Source organism: Borostomias antarcticus (assembly GCF_949987555.1).
Source record: "Borostomias antarcticus genome assembly, chromosome: 31".
Classification (NCBI taxonomy): Eukaryota; Metazoa; Chordata; class Actinopteri; order Stomiiformes; family Stomiidae; genus Borostomias; species Borostomias antarcticus.
The window spans coordinates 5,000,129-5,016,057 of record NC_140264.1 but is presented as its reverse complement, the minus strand read 5'-3'; the positions used below and the strand labels follow the sequence as shown (position 1 = coordinate 5,016,057).

The following is a 15,929-nucleotide window of genomic DNA, read 5'->3' as shown; positions in this document are numbered from 1 at the left end:
GGGGGACGTCCACCCCGGAGACACATGAGAATGGACATGTCCCTCCCTTTATCACGAATGATTATGTGAGATGTCCTCCTGTAAAGAAATCCAACTCTATCTAATATATGTCTTATTTAACCCCGTCACCCTTCTCCTCAAAATAATAAAAGCGCTAATCGATCGATCGACTGAATAATGATTGAGTGATTCGTTCATCGATTCAATAAACTGATGATTTGACGGAGGCGTGTGTGTGTTTTTATGAATTCTGGCACAGTAGTTTCCGAAATAGTAGTTTCCGAAATAAATGCAATATGTCACTAACTGATACTCGATAAGTGCCATGGTAACCGCCTTGATTGATAGGCGGCGTCACGCAAACCACGCCCATACGGTCCCGCCCCTCCGCGTGAGTCCCCGCCCCCTTCCTCAGTCCAGTTAAAGCGCTTCCAGCCGCGGGACGCAACATGGCGACCGAGGTGAGAACCCGTCTTTTTTATCATTGTCATTTGGTGTCTCTATACGGTTGTGATTACCGGTCTCTGACGGTGTTTGGATCCCGTAGGCGTGGAGATTACCGGGAGGGTTTGGTGTCACGGCACCGTAGCCCGGTTGGTGTGCGGGGTGTGTTAACATTAGTCGCCCGTACATCCCCGCGGTCACTACGAACAGAAAGGCGTCCGTTAAATCACGACAATAGAACAAAAACAATTAGGCCTAAACGTTACTCTAGAATAATATTATTCTAATTATATTCTGAAAAGGTCCGCCTACACCCATTCAGAACGGAAGAAAGACTTGACTCGTATGGTTCACCCCCCACACGAACACAGACAGACTAGCAGGTTGAATATCATCACTTATTATATTGAGACACTTATTATATTAAGACCTATTGTAGCCTTATACGTGCCTGGGGAGAGAGAAATTCGCTTTAATCGTGCGTGGCTCGACTATATCACAATAACAATCCAGTCTCAGATCAACGAGCAAAGCTGTTTTTGGTGAAAACTGTTAATCCTCGGACCGGCGTGGTTCCATGAGGGCCACGGGGAGAGGAGAGGTTTCAGCACCCTGGACAGGGCCCGGAACCGTGGGTCACGGAGGAATACCGGCTCTGGCGTCTCTCTCGTCGTCCGACCGTCTATAGTTCAAATAAGGGCTTCCGACCGAGCCCGTTAACATCCTGTCCATCACGTCCCAAGCTGTTCTAACACACATTGATTTGTTGTGAGCTGGGCTGTTGTGTTGAGAGAGAGGGAGAGAGAGAAAGAGGAGGGAGAGAGAAAGAGAGGGAAGATGGAGAGAGGGGGGGAGGGAGAGAGAGAAAGAGGAGGGAGAGAGAAAGAGAGGGAAGATGGAGAGAGGGGGAGGGAGAGAGAGAAAGAGGAGGGAGAGGAGAGATGGAGAGTGAGAGTGAGATGGAGAGAGGGAGAGAGAGAAAGAGAAGGGAGAGAGAAAGAGAGGGAAGATGGATAGAGGGGGGAGGGAGAGAGAGAAAGGAGGGAGAGAGAAAGAGAGGGAAGATGGAGAGAGGGGGAGGGAGAGAGAGAAAGAGGAGGGAGAGGAGAGATGGAGAGTGAGAGTGAGATGGAGAGAGGGAGAGAGAGAAAGAGGAGGGAGAGAGAAAGAGAGGGAAGATGGAGAGAGGGGGGAGGGAGAGAGAGAAAGAGGAGGGAGAGGAGAGATGGAGAGTGAGAGGGAAATGGAGAGAGAGAGAGAGAGCAGATGGTGTGGGACTGGGCTGAGGTCCAGGCAGACAGAAGTTCATTGATCAGCGCTGAGCTGAACTGCCTCTCCTCTTATCGTATGTCTGTAAAGAATACGCAACATCAGATGCTGTTTGTTTGTACACATGAGGGAGAGAGAGCGATGGAGGGAGAGAGATGGAGAGGGAGGGAGGGAGAGAGATGGAGAGGGAGGGAGGGAGAGAGATGGAGAGAGAGTGAGGGAGGGAGAGAGCAATGGAGAGAGAGAGAGTCAGGGAGAGAGATGGAGAGGGAGAGAGATGGAGAGAGAGAAAGATGGAGAGGGAGAGCGATGGAGAGAGAGGGAGAGAGATGGAGAGCTAGAGAGATGGAGAGCTAGAGAGATGGAGAGAGAGAGAGAGATGGAGAGCTAGAGAGAGATGGAGAGAGAGTGAGGGAGGGAGAGAGATGGAGAGAGGGGAGGGAGGGAGAGAGATGGAGAGAGAGTGAGGGAGGGAGAGAGCGATGGAGAGAGGAAGGGAGAGAGAGAGGGTAGATAAAGGGACACAGACCATCTCTCTCCTCTTCTCACCATCAGTCTCCCTTGTCATTTTGCCTTTCATTCAATCTGTCCAGTGAGACTAAACTTCTATGTGTGTGTATCCGTCCGTCCATGTGTGCGGGTGTGTGTGTGTGCGCACGTTTTCGCCCACCTGCGTGTGTGTGTGTGTGTGTGTCCCGTAGTTCCATAATCTCCAGGAGCTGAGACACAGCGCGTCCCTGGCCAACAAGGTGTTCGTCCAGAGGGACTACAGCGAGGGGACAACCTGCCGGTTCCACACCAAGTTCCCCTCGGAGCTGGACGGCCGGGTCAGTCCTCCTCACAACCCTGGTTACGTGTGTGTGTGTGTGTGTGTGTGTGTGTGTGTGTGTGTGTGTGTGTGTGTGTGTGTGTGTGTGTGTGTGTGCAGGGCTGAAAATTAACACCTGCCACCGGCCAAATGCAGGTCAAATTTCCAATTGGCGACTAGATTTGGGAAGGCTATCTGAAAAAAATATATACTTGGCCGGTAGATTTTTTTCATCTACAGTCCCCTTGGCAGGTGACCCAAAAAGTTAATTTTCACCCCTGTGTGTGTGTATGTGTGTGTGTGTGTGTGTGTGTGCCTGGCGGCGGCGGCTGGTGACTCCTGGAACCAGTTAAGCCAGAGCCAGCCGTTGGCCCCGCCCACTATTGTTCTGTCAAAGCCTGGCGTCCTGATGGAGGTTTCCTGTTCCCAGAATGCCTTGAGCTCTTGAGCAGCGACCTGCTGACACCATCCTGATGTCGCCAACTCACGTTGTTCACTCACAAACCAGTCTGGATTCTCTCCATAGAGAACGTTTTGAGCCCGGTCGGAAAATGATCTGGCCAATCGGTGCTGGTTCTGAGGGATTTTAAATACGAACAGCTAAGGTGGGCGGGGTTATGACAGCGAGTAGCGGTTGAAGTTAGCGCTGATGAGACCTTTTCAGATTTTCTTTCAGATGGTTCATCCAATCACCTGCCAAGTAGTTTTGAAAGTGCCCGCCCTCCAAACAGTTTCCAATGGAGAGTTCCCACATGGTTATACAAAGCAAACCATCTGGCGCATCAGGTTATTTGAGCAGAGGCATTTTTCTATAAAAAATAAATAAAAAACATACAGGGAAAACTACAGTAGCCTAAATTAGGGCACTGAGAAACTGTGCACTGCACTTAGAAATAAAACTTAGAAGCCCCCCCCCCACCTCACACACACACACACACACATACAGCAATGGGACGCTCAGAGAGAAGGAGTGCAAATACCGTCACTGTCAGAGGCACAAACCTAAATTAAGAACTAGTGCTGCGAGCAGCAGTGAGCGGGCCCTCGCACCCCACGCGGTCCGGGGTGTGGCGCCGTTAAAGGGTGTGCTATTTCGGTGTCCAGTACTGACAGAAACTTCCTGTCACCAGTAGGTGGCGCTCTAAGCGTGACTCAATACCGACGCATAGATGTGTTCAGGACAGTACCTTGATGAAGCCTGAGAAATGTTGAGTAAATCTGATAATGTATGTCGGGGTTATGATGACTTCCTGCTTGACCTGTAGGCGGCGCTATAAGTATGACTCAATACTGACCTACAGATGTGTGCAGGACACGACCTTCATCAACCATGAGCAATTTGGAGTAAATCGGATAACGTATGTAGGAGTTATGAGGACTTCCTGCTTGACCTGTAGGCGGCGCTATAAGTATGACTCACTGCTGACGCACAGATGTGTTCAGGATGCGACCTTCATCAAGCTTGAGCAATTTGGAGTAAATCGGATAACGTATGTAGGAGTTATGAGTACTTCCTGTTTCACCAGTAGGTGGCGCTGTAAGTGTGACTCAATACCGAAGCATAGATGTGTTCAGAATGCGACCTTCATGAAGCATCAGCAATTTGGTGCAAATCGGATAATGTATGTAGGAGTTATGAGGACGTACTGTTTCACCAATAGGTGGCGCTATAAGTATGACGCAATACTGACACATAGATGTGTTCAGGACAGAACTGTCATGAAGCGTGAGACATATCGGACAAATCGGATAATGTATGGAGGAGTTATGAGGACGTACTGTTTCACCAATAGGTGGCACTATAAGTATGATGCAATACTGACACATAGATGTGTTCAGGACAGAACCGTCATGAAGCGTGAGATATATGGGACAAATTGGATTATGTATGGAGGAGATATGAGGACTTCCTGTTTCACCAATAGGTGGCGCCCTAAGTATGACGCAATACTGACACATAGATGTGTTCAGGACAGAACCGTCATGAAGCGTGAGATATATCGGACAAATTGGATAATGTATGGAGGAGTTATGAGGACTTCCTGTTTCACCAATAGGTGGCGCTATAAGTATGACGCAATACTGACACATAGATGTGTTCAGGACAGAACCGTCATGAAGCGTGAGATATATCGGACAAATTGGATAATGTATGGAGGAGTTATGAGGACTTCCTGTTTCACCAATAGGTGGCGCTATAAGTATGATGCAATACTGACACATAGATGTGTTCAGGACAGAACCGTCATGAAGCATGAGATATATCGGACAAATTGGATAATGTATGGAGGAGTTATGAGGACTTCGTGTTTTATGGCGAAATGTCAAACTTTGGCGGGGCGCCACGGCAAGGGTGTTTGGTGAAAACTCAATTTTTTTGATAACTTTTGATCACAAAGGTCTTAAGATGATGCTGACCCGATATGAAGTTGATCGGATTAAATCTGTAGGAGGAGTTCGTCGAAGTACGAGGCATGGAAATGGTCAAAACAAGGACAAAATGGCACATTAAGAGCAAAATGGCGGACTTCCTGTTGCATGTTGGGTATAGCTCCAAGAGACATTTAAGTGTGGCTCGATGAAATACATATGCCCACCGAATTTCGTTCGCCTACATCAAACTGAAAGGTGGGGCTCGCCATTTTAAACTTTCCAGGGGGCGCTCTTGAGCCGTTTTGCCACGCCCATTTCCGTCACCAATGAAATATCCGATTTTCACCGGGACTGATGTATCTGCAAAGTTTCATTCGTTTTCATCAATGTTTAGGCCGCCAAAAAGGCATTTGTTTGGGGAGAAGAAGAATAAGGAGAACTAGGGCTGCGAGCAGCATTGAGCGGGCCCTCGCACCCCACGCGCGTCGGGGTGCGGCGCCGTTAAAGGGTGTGCTATTTCGGTGTGCAATACTGAGAGAAACTTCCTGTCACCAGTAGGTGGCGCTCTAAGCGTGACTCAATACCGACGCATAGATGTGTACAGGACGGTACCTTGATGAAGCGTGAGAAATGTTGAGTAAATCGGACAATGTATGTAGGAGTTATGATGACTTCCTGCTTGACCTGTAGGCGGCGCTATAAGTGTGACTCAATACTGACGTACAGATGTGTTCAGGACGCGACCTTCATGAAGCGTCAGCAATTTGGTGCAAATCGGATGATGTATGCAGGAGTTATGAGGACTTCCTGTTTCACCAATAGGTGGCGCTATACGTATGACGCAATACTGACACGTAGATGTGTTCAGGACAGAACCGTCATGAAGCGTGAGCTATATCGGACAAATTGGATAATGTATGGAGGAGTTATGAGGACTTCCTGTTTCACCAATAGGTGGCGCTATAAGTATGACGCAATACTGAAACATAGATGTGTTCATGACAGAACCGTCATGAAGCGTGAGATATATCAGACAAATTGGATAATGTATGGAGGAGTTATGAGGACTTCCTGTTTCACCAATAGGTGGCGCTATAAGTATGATGCAATACTGACACATAGATGTGTTCAGGACAGAACCGTCATGAAGCGTGAGATATATCGGACAAATTGGATAATGTATGGAGGAGTTATGAGGACTTCCTCTTTCACCAATAGGTGGCGCTATAAGTATGACGCAATACTGACACATAGATGTGTTCAGGACAGAACCGTCATGAAGCGTGAGATAAATCGGACAAATCGGATAATGTATGGAGGAGTTATGAGGACTTCCTGTTTCACCAATAGGTGGCGCTATAAGTATGACGCAATACTGACACATAGATGTGTTCAGGACAGAACCGTCATGAAGCGTGAGATATATCGGATAAATCGGATAATGTATGGAGGAGTTATGAGGACTTCCTGTTTTACCAATAGGTGGCGCTATAAGTATGACGCAATACTGACACATAGATGTGTTCAGGACAGAACCTTCATGAAGCGTGAGATATATCGGACGAATTGGATAATGTATGTAGGAGTTATGAGGACTTCCTGCTTGACCTGTAGGCGGCGCTATAAGTATGACTCACTGCTGACGCACAGATGTGTTCAGGATGCGACCTTCATCAAGCTTGAGCAATTTGGAGTAAATCGGATAACGTATGTAGGAGTTATGAACACTTCCTGTTTCACCAGTAGGTGGCGCTGTAAGTGTGACTCAATACCGAAGCATAGATGTGTTCAGAATGCGACCTTCATGAAGCATCAGCAATTTGGTGCAAATCGGATAATGTATGTAGGAGTTATGAGGACTTCCTCTTTCACCAATAGGTGGCGCTATAAGTATGACGCAATACTGAAACATAGATGTGTTCAGGACAGAACCGTCATGAAGCGTGAGATATATCGGAAAAATTGGATAATGTATGGAGGAGTTATGAGGACTTCCTGTTTCACCAATAAGTGGCGCTATAAGTATGACGCAATACTGACACATAGATGTGTTCAGGACAGAACCTTCATGAAGCGTGAGATATATCGGACGAATTGGATAATGTATGGAGGAGTAATGAGGACTTCCTGTTTCACCAATAGGTGGCGCTATACGTATGAAGCAATACTGACACATAGATGTGTTCAGGACAGAACCGTCATGAAGCGTGAGATATATCGGACAAATTGGATAATGTATGGAGGAGTAATGAGGACTTCCTGTTTCACCAATAGGTGGCGCTATACGTATGAAGCAATACTGACACATAGATGTGTTCAGGACAGAACCGTCATGAAGCGTGAGATATATCGGACAAATTGGATAATGTATGGAGGAGTTATGAGGACTTCCTGTTTCACCAATAGGTGGCGCTATAAGTATGATGCAATACTGACACATAGATGTGTTCAGGACAGAACCGTCATGAAGTGTGAAATATATCGGACAAATTGGATAATGTATGGAGGAGTTATGAGGACTTCGTGTTTTATGGCGAAATGTCAAACTTTGGCAGGGCGCCACGGCAAGGGTGTTTGGTGAAAACTCAATTTTTTTGATAACTTTTGATCACAAAGGTCTTAAGATGAAGCTGACCCGATATGAAGTTGATCGGATGAAATCTGTAGGAGGAGTTTGTCGAAGTACGAGGCATGGAAATGGTCAAAACAAGGACAAAATGGCACATTAAAAGCAAAATGGCGGCCTTCCTGTTGCATGTTGGGTATAACTCCAAGAGACATTTTAGTGCGTCTCGATGAACTACATATGCCCTCCGAATTTCGTTCGCCTACATTAAACTGAAAGGTGGGGCTCGCCATTTTAGATTTTCCAGGGGGCGCTCTTGAGCCGTTTTGCCACGCCCATTTCCGTCACCCATGAATTATCAAATTTTTCACCGGGACTGACGTATCTGCAAAGTTTCATCCGTTTTCATCGATGTTCAGGCCGCCTAAAAGGCATTTGTTTGGAGTAAAGAAGAATAATAATAATAACTAGGGCTGCGAGCAGCATTGAGCGGGCCCTCGCACCCCACGCGTGTCGGGGTGTGGCGCCGTTAGAGGCTGTGCTATTTCGGTGTCCAGTACTGAGAGAAACTTCCTGTAACCAGTAGGTGGCGCTCTAAGCGTGACTCAATACCGATGCATAGATGTGTTCAGGACGGTACCTTGATGAAGCGTGAGAAATGTTGAGTAAATTGGACAATGTATGTAGGAGTTATGATGACTTCCTGCTTGACCTGTAGGCGGCGCTATAAGTAGGACTCAATACTAACCACAGATGTGTTCAGGACGCGACCTTCATCAAGCGTGAGCAATGTGGTGTAAATCGGATAACATATGTAGGAGTTATGAGGACTTCCTGTTTCACCAGCAGGCGGCGCTGTAGGAATGACGCAATACTGACTTACAGAAGTGTTGAAGATGAGACCTTCATCAAGCATGAGCAATTTTGAGTAAATCGGATAACATATGTAGGAGTTATGAGTACTTCCTGTTTCACCAGTAGGTGGCGCTATAAGTATGACGCAATACTGACACATAGATGTGTTCAGGACAGAACCGTCATGAAGCGTGAGAAATATCGGACAAATCGGATAATGTATGTAGGAGATATGAGGACTTCCTGTTTCACCAATAGGTGGCGCTATAAGTATGACGCAATACTGACACATAGATGTGTTCAGGACAGAACCGTCATGAAGCGTGAGAAATATCGGACAAATCGGATAATGTATGTAGGAGATATGAGGACTTCCTGTTTCACCAATAGGTGGCGCTATAAGTATGACGCAATACTGACACATAGATGTGTTCAGGTTAGAACCGTCATGAAGCGTGAGAAATATCGGACAAATCGGATAATGTATGTAGGAGATATGAGGACTTCCTGTTTCACCAATAGGTGGCGCTATAAGTATGACGCAATACTGACACATAGATGTGTTCAGGACAGAACCGTCATGAAGCGTGAGAAATATCGGACAAATCGGATAATGTATGGAGGAGTTATGAGGACTTCCTGTTTCACCAATAGGTGGCGCTATAAGTATGACGCAATACTGACACATAGATGTGTTCAGGACAGAACCGTCATGAAGCGTGAGATATATCGGACAAATCGGATAATGTATGGAGGAGATATGAGGACTTCCTGTTTCACCAATAGGTGGCGCTATAAGTATGACGCAATACTGACACATAGATGTGTTCAGGACAGAACCGTCATGAAGCGTGAGATATATCGGACAAATTGGATAATGTATGGAGGAGTTATGAGGACTTCCTGTTTCACCAATAGGTGGCGCTATAAGTATGACGCAATACTGACACATAGATGTGTTCAGGACAGAACCGTCATGAAGCGTGAGATATATCGGACAAATCGGATAATGTATGGAGGAGTTATGAGGACTTCGTGTTTTATGGCGAAATGTAAAACTTTGGCGGGGCGCCACGGCAAGGGTGTTTGGTGAAAACTCAATTTTTTTGATAACTTTTGATCACAAAGGTCTTAAGATGAAGCTGACCCGATATGAAGTTGATCGGATGAAATCTGTAGGAGGAGTTCGTCGAAGTACGAGGCATGGAAATGGTCAAAACAAGGACAAAATGGCACATTAAAAGCAAAATGGCGGACTTCCTGTTGCATGTTGGGTATAGCTCCAAGAGACATTTAAGTGTGGCTCGATGAAATACATATGCCCACCGAATTTCGTTCGCCTACATCAAACTGAAAGGTGGGGCTCGCCATTTTAAATTTTCCAGGGGGCGCTCTTGAGCCGTTTTGCCACGCCTATTTCCGGCACCCATGAATTATCAAATTTTTCACCGGGACTGACGTATCTGCAAAGTTTCATCCGTTTTCATCGATGTTTAGGCCGCCAAAAAGGCATTTGTTTGGAGTAAAGAAGGAGAAGGAGAAGAATAATAATAATAACTAGGGCTGCGAGCAGCATTGAGCGGGCCCTCGCACCCCACGCGAGTCGGGGTGTGGCGCCGTTAAAGGCTGTGCTATTTCGGTGTCCAGTACCGAGAGAAACTTCCTGTCACCAGTAGGTGGCGCTCTAAGCGTGACTCAATACCGATGCATAGATGTGTTCAGGACGGTACCTTGATGAAGCGTGAGAAATGTTGAGCAAATTGGACAATGTATGTAGGAGTTATGATGACTTCCTGCTTGACCTGTAGGCGGCGCTATAAGTAGGACTCAATACTGACCTACAGATGTGTTCAGGACGTGACCTTCATCAACCCTGAGCAATTTGTTGTAAATCAGATAACGTATGTAGGAGTTATGAGTACTTCCTGTTTCACCAGTAGGTGGCCCTGTAAGTGTGACTCAATATCGATGCATAGATCTGTTCAGAAGGTGACCTTCATGAAGCGTTAGCAATTTGGTGCAAATCGGAAGATGTATGCAGGAGTTATGAGGACTTCCTGTTTCACCAATAGGTGGCGCTATAAGTATGACACAATACGGACACATAGATCTGTTCAGGATCGAACCCTCATGAAGCGTGAGATATATCGGACAAATTGGATAATGTATGGAGGAGTTATGAGGACGTACTGTTTCACCAATAGGTGGCGCTATAAGTATGACGCAATACTGACACATAGATGTGTTCAGGACAGAACCGTCATGAAGCGTGAGATATATCGGACAAATTGGATAATGTATGGAGGAGTTATGAGGACTTCCTATTTCACCAATAGGTGGCGCTATAAGTATGACGCAATACTGACACATAGATGTGTTCAGGACAGAACCGTCATGAAGCGTGAGATATATCGGACAAATTGGATAATGTATGGAGGAGTTATGAGGACTTCCTATTTCACCAATAGGTGGCGCTATAAGTATGACGCAATACTGACACATAGATGTGTTCAGGACAGAACCGTCATGAAGCGTGAGATATATCGGACAAATCGGATAATGTATGGAGGAGTTATGAGGACGTACTGTTTCACCAATAGGTGGCGCTATAAGTATGACACAATACTGACACATAGATGTGTTCAGGACAGAACCGTCATGAAGCGTGAGATATATCGGACAAATTGGATAATGTATGGAGGAGTTATGAGGACGTACTGTTTCACCAATAGGTGGCGCTATAAGTATGACGCAATACTGACACATAGATGTGTTCAGGACAGAACCGTCATGAAGCGTGAGATATATCGGACAAATCCGATAATGTATGGAGGAGTTACGGGGACTTCCTGTTTCACCAATAGGTGGCGCTATAAGTATGACGCAATACTGACACATAGATGTGTTCAGGACAGAACCTTCATGAAGCGTGAGATATATCGGACAAATCCGATAATGTATGGAGGAGTTACGGGGACTTCCTGTTTCACCAATAGGTGGCGCTATAAGTATGACGCAATACTGACACATAGATGTGTTCAGGACAGAACCGTCATGAAGCGTGAGATATATATCGGAAAAATCCGATAATGTATGGAGGAGTTATGGGGACTTCCTGTTTCACCAATAGGTGGCGCTATAAGTATGATGCAATACTGACACATAGATGTGTTCAGGACAGAACCGTCATGAAGCGTGAGATATATCGGACAAATCCGATAATGTATGGAGGAGTTATGGGGACTTCCTGTTTCACCAATAGGTGGCGCTATAAGTATGACGCAATACTGACACATAGATGTGTTCAGGACAGAACCGTCATGAAGCGTGAGATATATCGGACAAATTGGATAATGTATGTAGGAGTTATGAGGACATCGTGTTTTATGGCGAAATGTCAAACTTTGGCGGGGCGCCACGGCAATGGTGTTTGGTGAAAACTCAATTTATTTGATAACTTTTGATCACAAAGGTCTTAAGATGAAGCTGACCCGATATGAAGTTGATCGGATGAAATCTGTAGGAGGAGTTCGTCGAAGTACGAGGCATGGAAATGGTCAAAACAAGGACAAAATGGCACATTAAAAGCAAAATGGCGGCCTTCCTGTTGCATGTTGGGTATAGCTCCAAGAGACATTTTAGTGCGTCTCGATGAACTACATATGCCCTCCGAATTTCGTTCGCCTACATCAAACTGAAAGGTGGGGCTCGCCATTTTAGATTTTCCAGGGGGCGCTCTTGAGCCGTTTTGCCACGCCCAGTTCCGTCACCCATGAATTATCAAATTTTTCACCGGGACTGACGTATCTGCAAAGATTCATCCGTTTTCATCGATGTTCAGGCCGCCTAAAAGGCATTTGTTTGGAGTAAAGAAGGAGAAGGAGAAGAAGGAGAAGAATAATAATCCTTCGAGTTTCAATAGGGCCTCGCACCGCCAGTGCTCGGGCCCTAATAACTAGGGCTGCGAGCAGCATTGAGCGGGCCCTCGCACCCCACGCATGTCGGGGTGCGGCGCCATTAAAGGCTGTGCTATTTCGGTGTCCTGTACTGAGAGAACCTTCCATTCACCAGTAGGTGGCGCTCTAACCGTGACTCAATACCGATGCATAAATGTGTTCAGGACGGTACCTTGATGAAGTGTGAGAAATGTTGTGTAAATCGGACAATGTATGTAGGAGTTATGATGACTTCCTGCTTGACCTGTAGGCGGCGCTATAAGTATGACTCAATACTGACCTACAGATGTGTTCAGGACGTGACCTTCATCAACCCTGAGCAATTTGAAGTAAATCGGATAACGTATGTAGGAGTTATGAGTACTTCCTGTTTCACCAGTAGGTGGCGCTGTAAGTGTGACTCAATACCGACGCATAGATGTGTTCAGAGGGTGACCTTCATGAAGCGTCAGCAATTTGGTGCAAATCGGATGATGTATGCAGGAGTTATGAGGACTTCCTGTTTCACCAATAGATGGCGCTATAAGTATGACGCAATACTGACACATAGATGTGTTCAGGACAGAACCTTCATGAAGCGTGAGATATATCGGACGAATTGGATAATGTATGGAGGAGTTATGAGGACTTCCTGTTTCACCAATAGGTGGCGCTATACGTATGACGCAATACTGACACATAGATGTGTTCAGGACAGAACCGTCATGAAGCGTGAGATATATCGGACAAATTGGATAATGTATGTAGGAGTTATGAGCACTTCCTGTTTTACCAATAGGTGGCGCTATAAGTATGACGCAATACTGACACATAGATGTGTTCAGGACAGAGCCTTCATGAAGCGTGAGATATATCGGACGAATTGGATAATGTATGGAGGAGTTATGAGGACTTCCTGTTTCACCAGTAGGTGGCGCTGTAAGTGTGACTCAATACCGACGCATAGATGTGTTCAGAAGGTGACCTTCATGAAGCGTCAGCAATTTGGTGCAAATCGGATGATGTATGCAGGAGTTATGAGGACTTCCTGTTTCACCAATAGGTGGCGCTATAAGTATGACGCAATACATTCACATAGATGTGTTCAGGACAGAACCGTCATGAAGCGTGAGATATATCGGACAAATTGGATAATGTATGGAAGAGTTATGAGGACTTCCTGTTTCACCAATAGGTGGCGCTATAAGTATGACGCAATACTGACACATCGATGTGTTCAGGACAGAACCGTCATGAAGCGTGAGATATATCGGACAAATCCGATAATGTATGGAGGAGTTATGGGGACTTCCTGTTTCATCAATAGGTGGCGCTATAAGTATGATGCAATACTGACACATAGATGTGTTCAGGACAGAACCGTCATGAAGCGTGAGATATATCGGACAAATCGGATAATGTATGGAGGAGTTATGAGGACATCGTGTTTTATGGCGAAATGTCAAACTTTGGCGGGGCGCCACGGCAAGCGTGTTTGGTGAAAACTCAATTTTTTTGATAACTTTTGATCACAAACGTCTTAAGATGAAGCTGACCGAATATGAAGTTGATCGGATGAAATCTGTAGGAGGAGTTCGTTGAAGTACGAGGCATGGAAATGGTCAAAACACGGACAAAATGGCACATTAAGAGCAAAATGGCGGACTTCCTGTTGCATGTTGGGTATAGCTCCAAGAGACATTTAAGTGTGGCTCGATGAAATACATATGCCCTCCGAATTTCGTTCGCCTACATCAAACTGAAAGGTGGGGCTCGCCATTTGAAACTTTCCAGGGGGCGCTCTTGAGCCGTTTTGCCACGCCCATTTCCGTCACCCATGAATTATCAAATTTTTCACCGGGACTGACGTATCTGCAAAGTTTCATCCGTTTTCATCGATGTTCAGGCCGCCTAAAAGGCATTTGTTTGGAGTAAAGAAGAATAATAATAATCCTTCGAGTTTCAATAGGGCCTCGCACCGCCAGTGCTCGGGCCCTAATAATAACTAGGGCTGCGAGCAGCAGTGAGCGGGCCCTCGCACCCCATGCGTGTCGGGGTGCTGCGCCGTTAAAGGCTGTGCTATTTCGGTGTGCAGTACTGAGAGAAACTTCCTGTCACCAGTAGGTGGCGCTCCAGGCGTGACTCAATACAGAAGCATAGATGTGTTCAGGACGGTACCTTGATGAAGCGTGAGAAATGTTGAGTAAATCGGATAACGTATGTAGGAGTTATGAGGACTTCCTGTTTCACCAGTAGGTGGCGCTGTAAGTGTGACTCAATACCGACACATAGATGGGTTCAGAAGGCCACCTTCATGAAGCGTCAGCAATTTGGTGCAAATCGGATGATGTATGCAGGAGTTATGAGGACTTCCTGTTTTACCAATAGGTGGCGCTATTCGTATGACGCAATACTGACACATAGATGTGTTCAGGACAGAACCGTCATGAAGCGTGAGCTATATCGGACAAATTGGATAATGTATGGAGGAGTTATGAGGACTTCCTGTTTCACCAATAGGTGGCGCTATAAGTATGACGCAATACTGACACATAGATGTGTTCAGGACAGAACCGTCATGAAGCATGAGATATATCGGACAAATCGGATAATGTATGGAGGAGTTATGAGGACTTCCTGTTTCACCAATAGGTGGCGCTATAAGTATGACGCAATACTGACACATAGATGTGTTCAGGACAGAAGCGTCATGAAGCGTGAGATATATCGGACAAATTGGATAATGTATGGAGGAGTTATGAGGACTTCGTGTTTTATGGCGAAATGTCAAACTTTGGCGGGGCGCCACGGCAAGGGTGTTTGGTGAAAACTCAATTTTTTTGATAACTTTTGATCACAAAGGTCTTAAGATGAAGCTGACCCGATATGAAGTTGATCGGATGAAATCTGTAGGAGGAGTTCGTCGAAGTACGAGGCATGGAAATGGTAAAAACAAGGACAAAATGGCACATAAAGAGCAAAATGGCGGACTGAGAAATGTTGTGTAAATCGGACAAAGTATGTAGGAGTTATGAGGACTTCCTGTAAGCAGTAGGTGGCGCTGTAGGTATGACGCAATACTGACCTACAGATGTGTTCAAGATGCGACCTTCATCAAGCATGAGCAATTTGGAGTAAATCGGATAATGTATGTAGGAGTTATGAGTACTTCCTGTTTCACCAGTAGGTGGCGCTGTAAGTGTGACTCAATACCGACGCATAGATGTGTTCAGAGGGTGACCTTCATGAAGCGTCAGCAATTTGGTGCAAATCGGATGATGTATGCAGGAGTTATGAGGACTTCCTGTTTCACCAATAGATGGCGCTATAAGTATGACGCAATACTGACACATAGATGTGTTCAGGACAGAACCTTCATGAAGCGTGAGATATATCGGACGAATTGGATAATGTATGGAGGAGTTATGAGGACTTCCTGTTTCACCAATAGGTGGCGCTATACGTATGACGCAATACTGACACATAGATGTGTTCAGGACAGAACCGTCATGAAGCGTGAGATATATCGGACAAATTGGATAATGTATGTAGGAGTTATGAGCACTTCCTGTTTTACCAATAGGTGGCGCTATAAGTATGACGCAATACTGACACATAGATGTGTTCAGGACAGAGCCTTCATGAAGCGTGAGATATATCGGACGAATTGGATAATGTA

The 15,929-nt window shown here is 45.8% G+C and overlaps 2 protein-coding genes across 2 annotated transcripts in view; one reads left to right on the top strand and one right to left on the bottom strand.

Annotated features, from left to right (window-relative positions):
• Positions 1-451, bottom strand: part of LOC311327225 (bromodomain-containing protein 4A-like) — a gene marked incomplete at its 5' end in the record, with an annotated part of 2,600 nt that extends 2,149 nt beyond the window's left edge. Inside the window, one exon of the mRNA XM_084460259.1 lies at positions 359-451. Within this exon, the coding sequence (XP_084316385.1) occupies positions 359-451 (93 nt within the window). The remainder of the gene's footprint in view (positions 1-358) is intronic.
• Positions 450-15,929, top strand: part of LOC311327295 (golgin subfamily A member 7B-like) — a gene marked incomplete at both ends in the record, with an annotated part of 33,496 nt that continues 18,016 nt past the window's right edge. Inside the window, 2 exons of the mRNA XM_084460329.1 lie at positions 450-461; positions 2,415-2,540. Of these exons, the coding sequence (XP_084316455.1) occupies positions 450-461; positions 2,415-2,540 (138 nt within the window). The remainder of the gene's footprint in view (positions 462-2,414; positions 2,541-15,929) is intronic.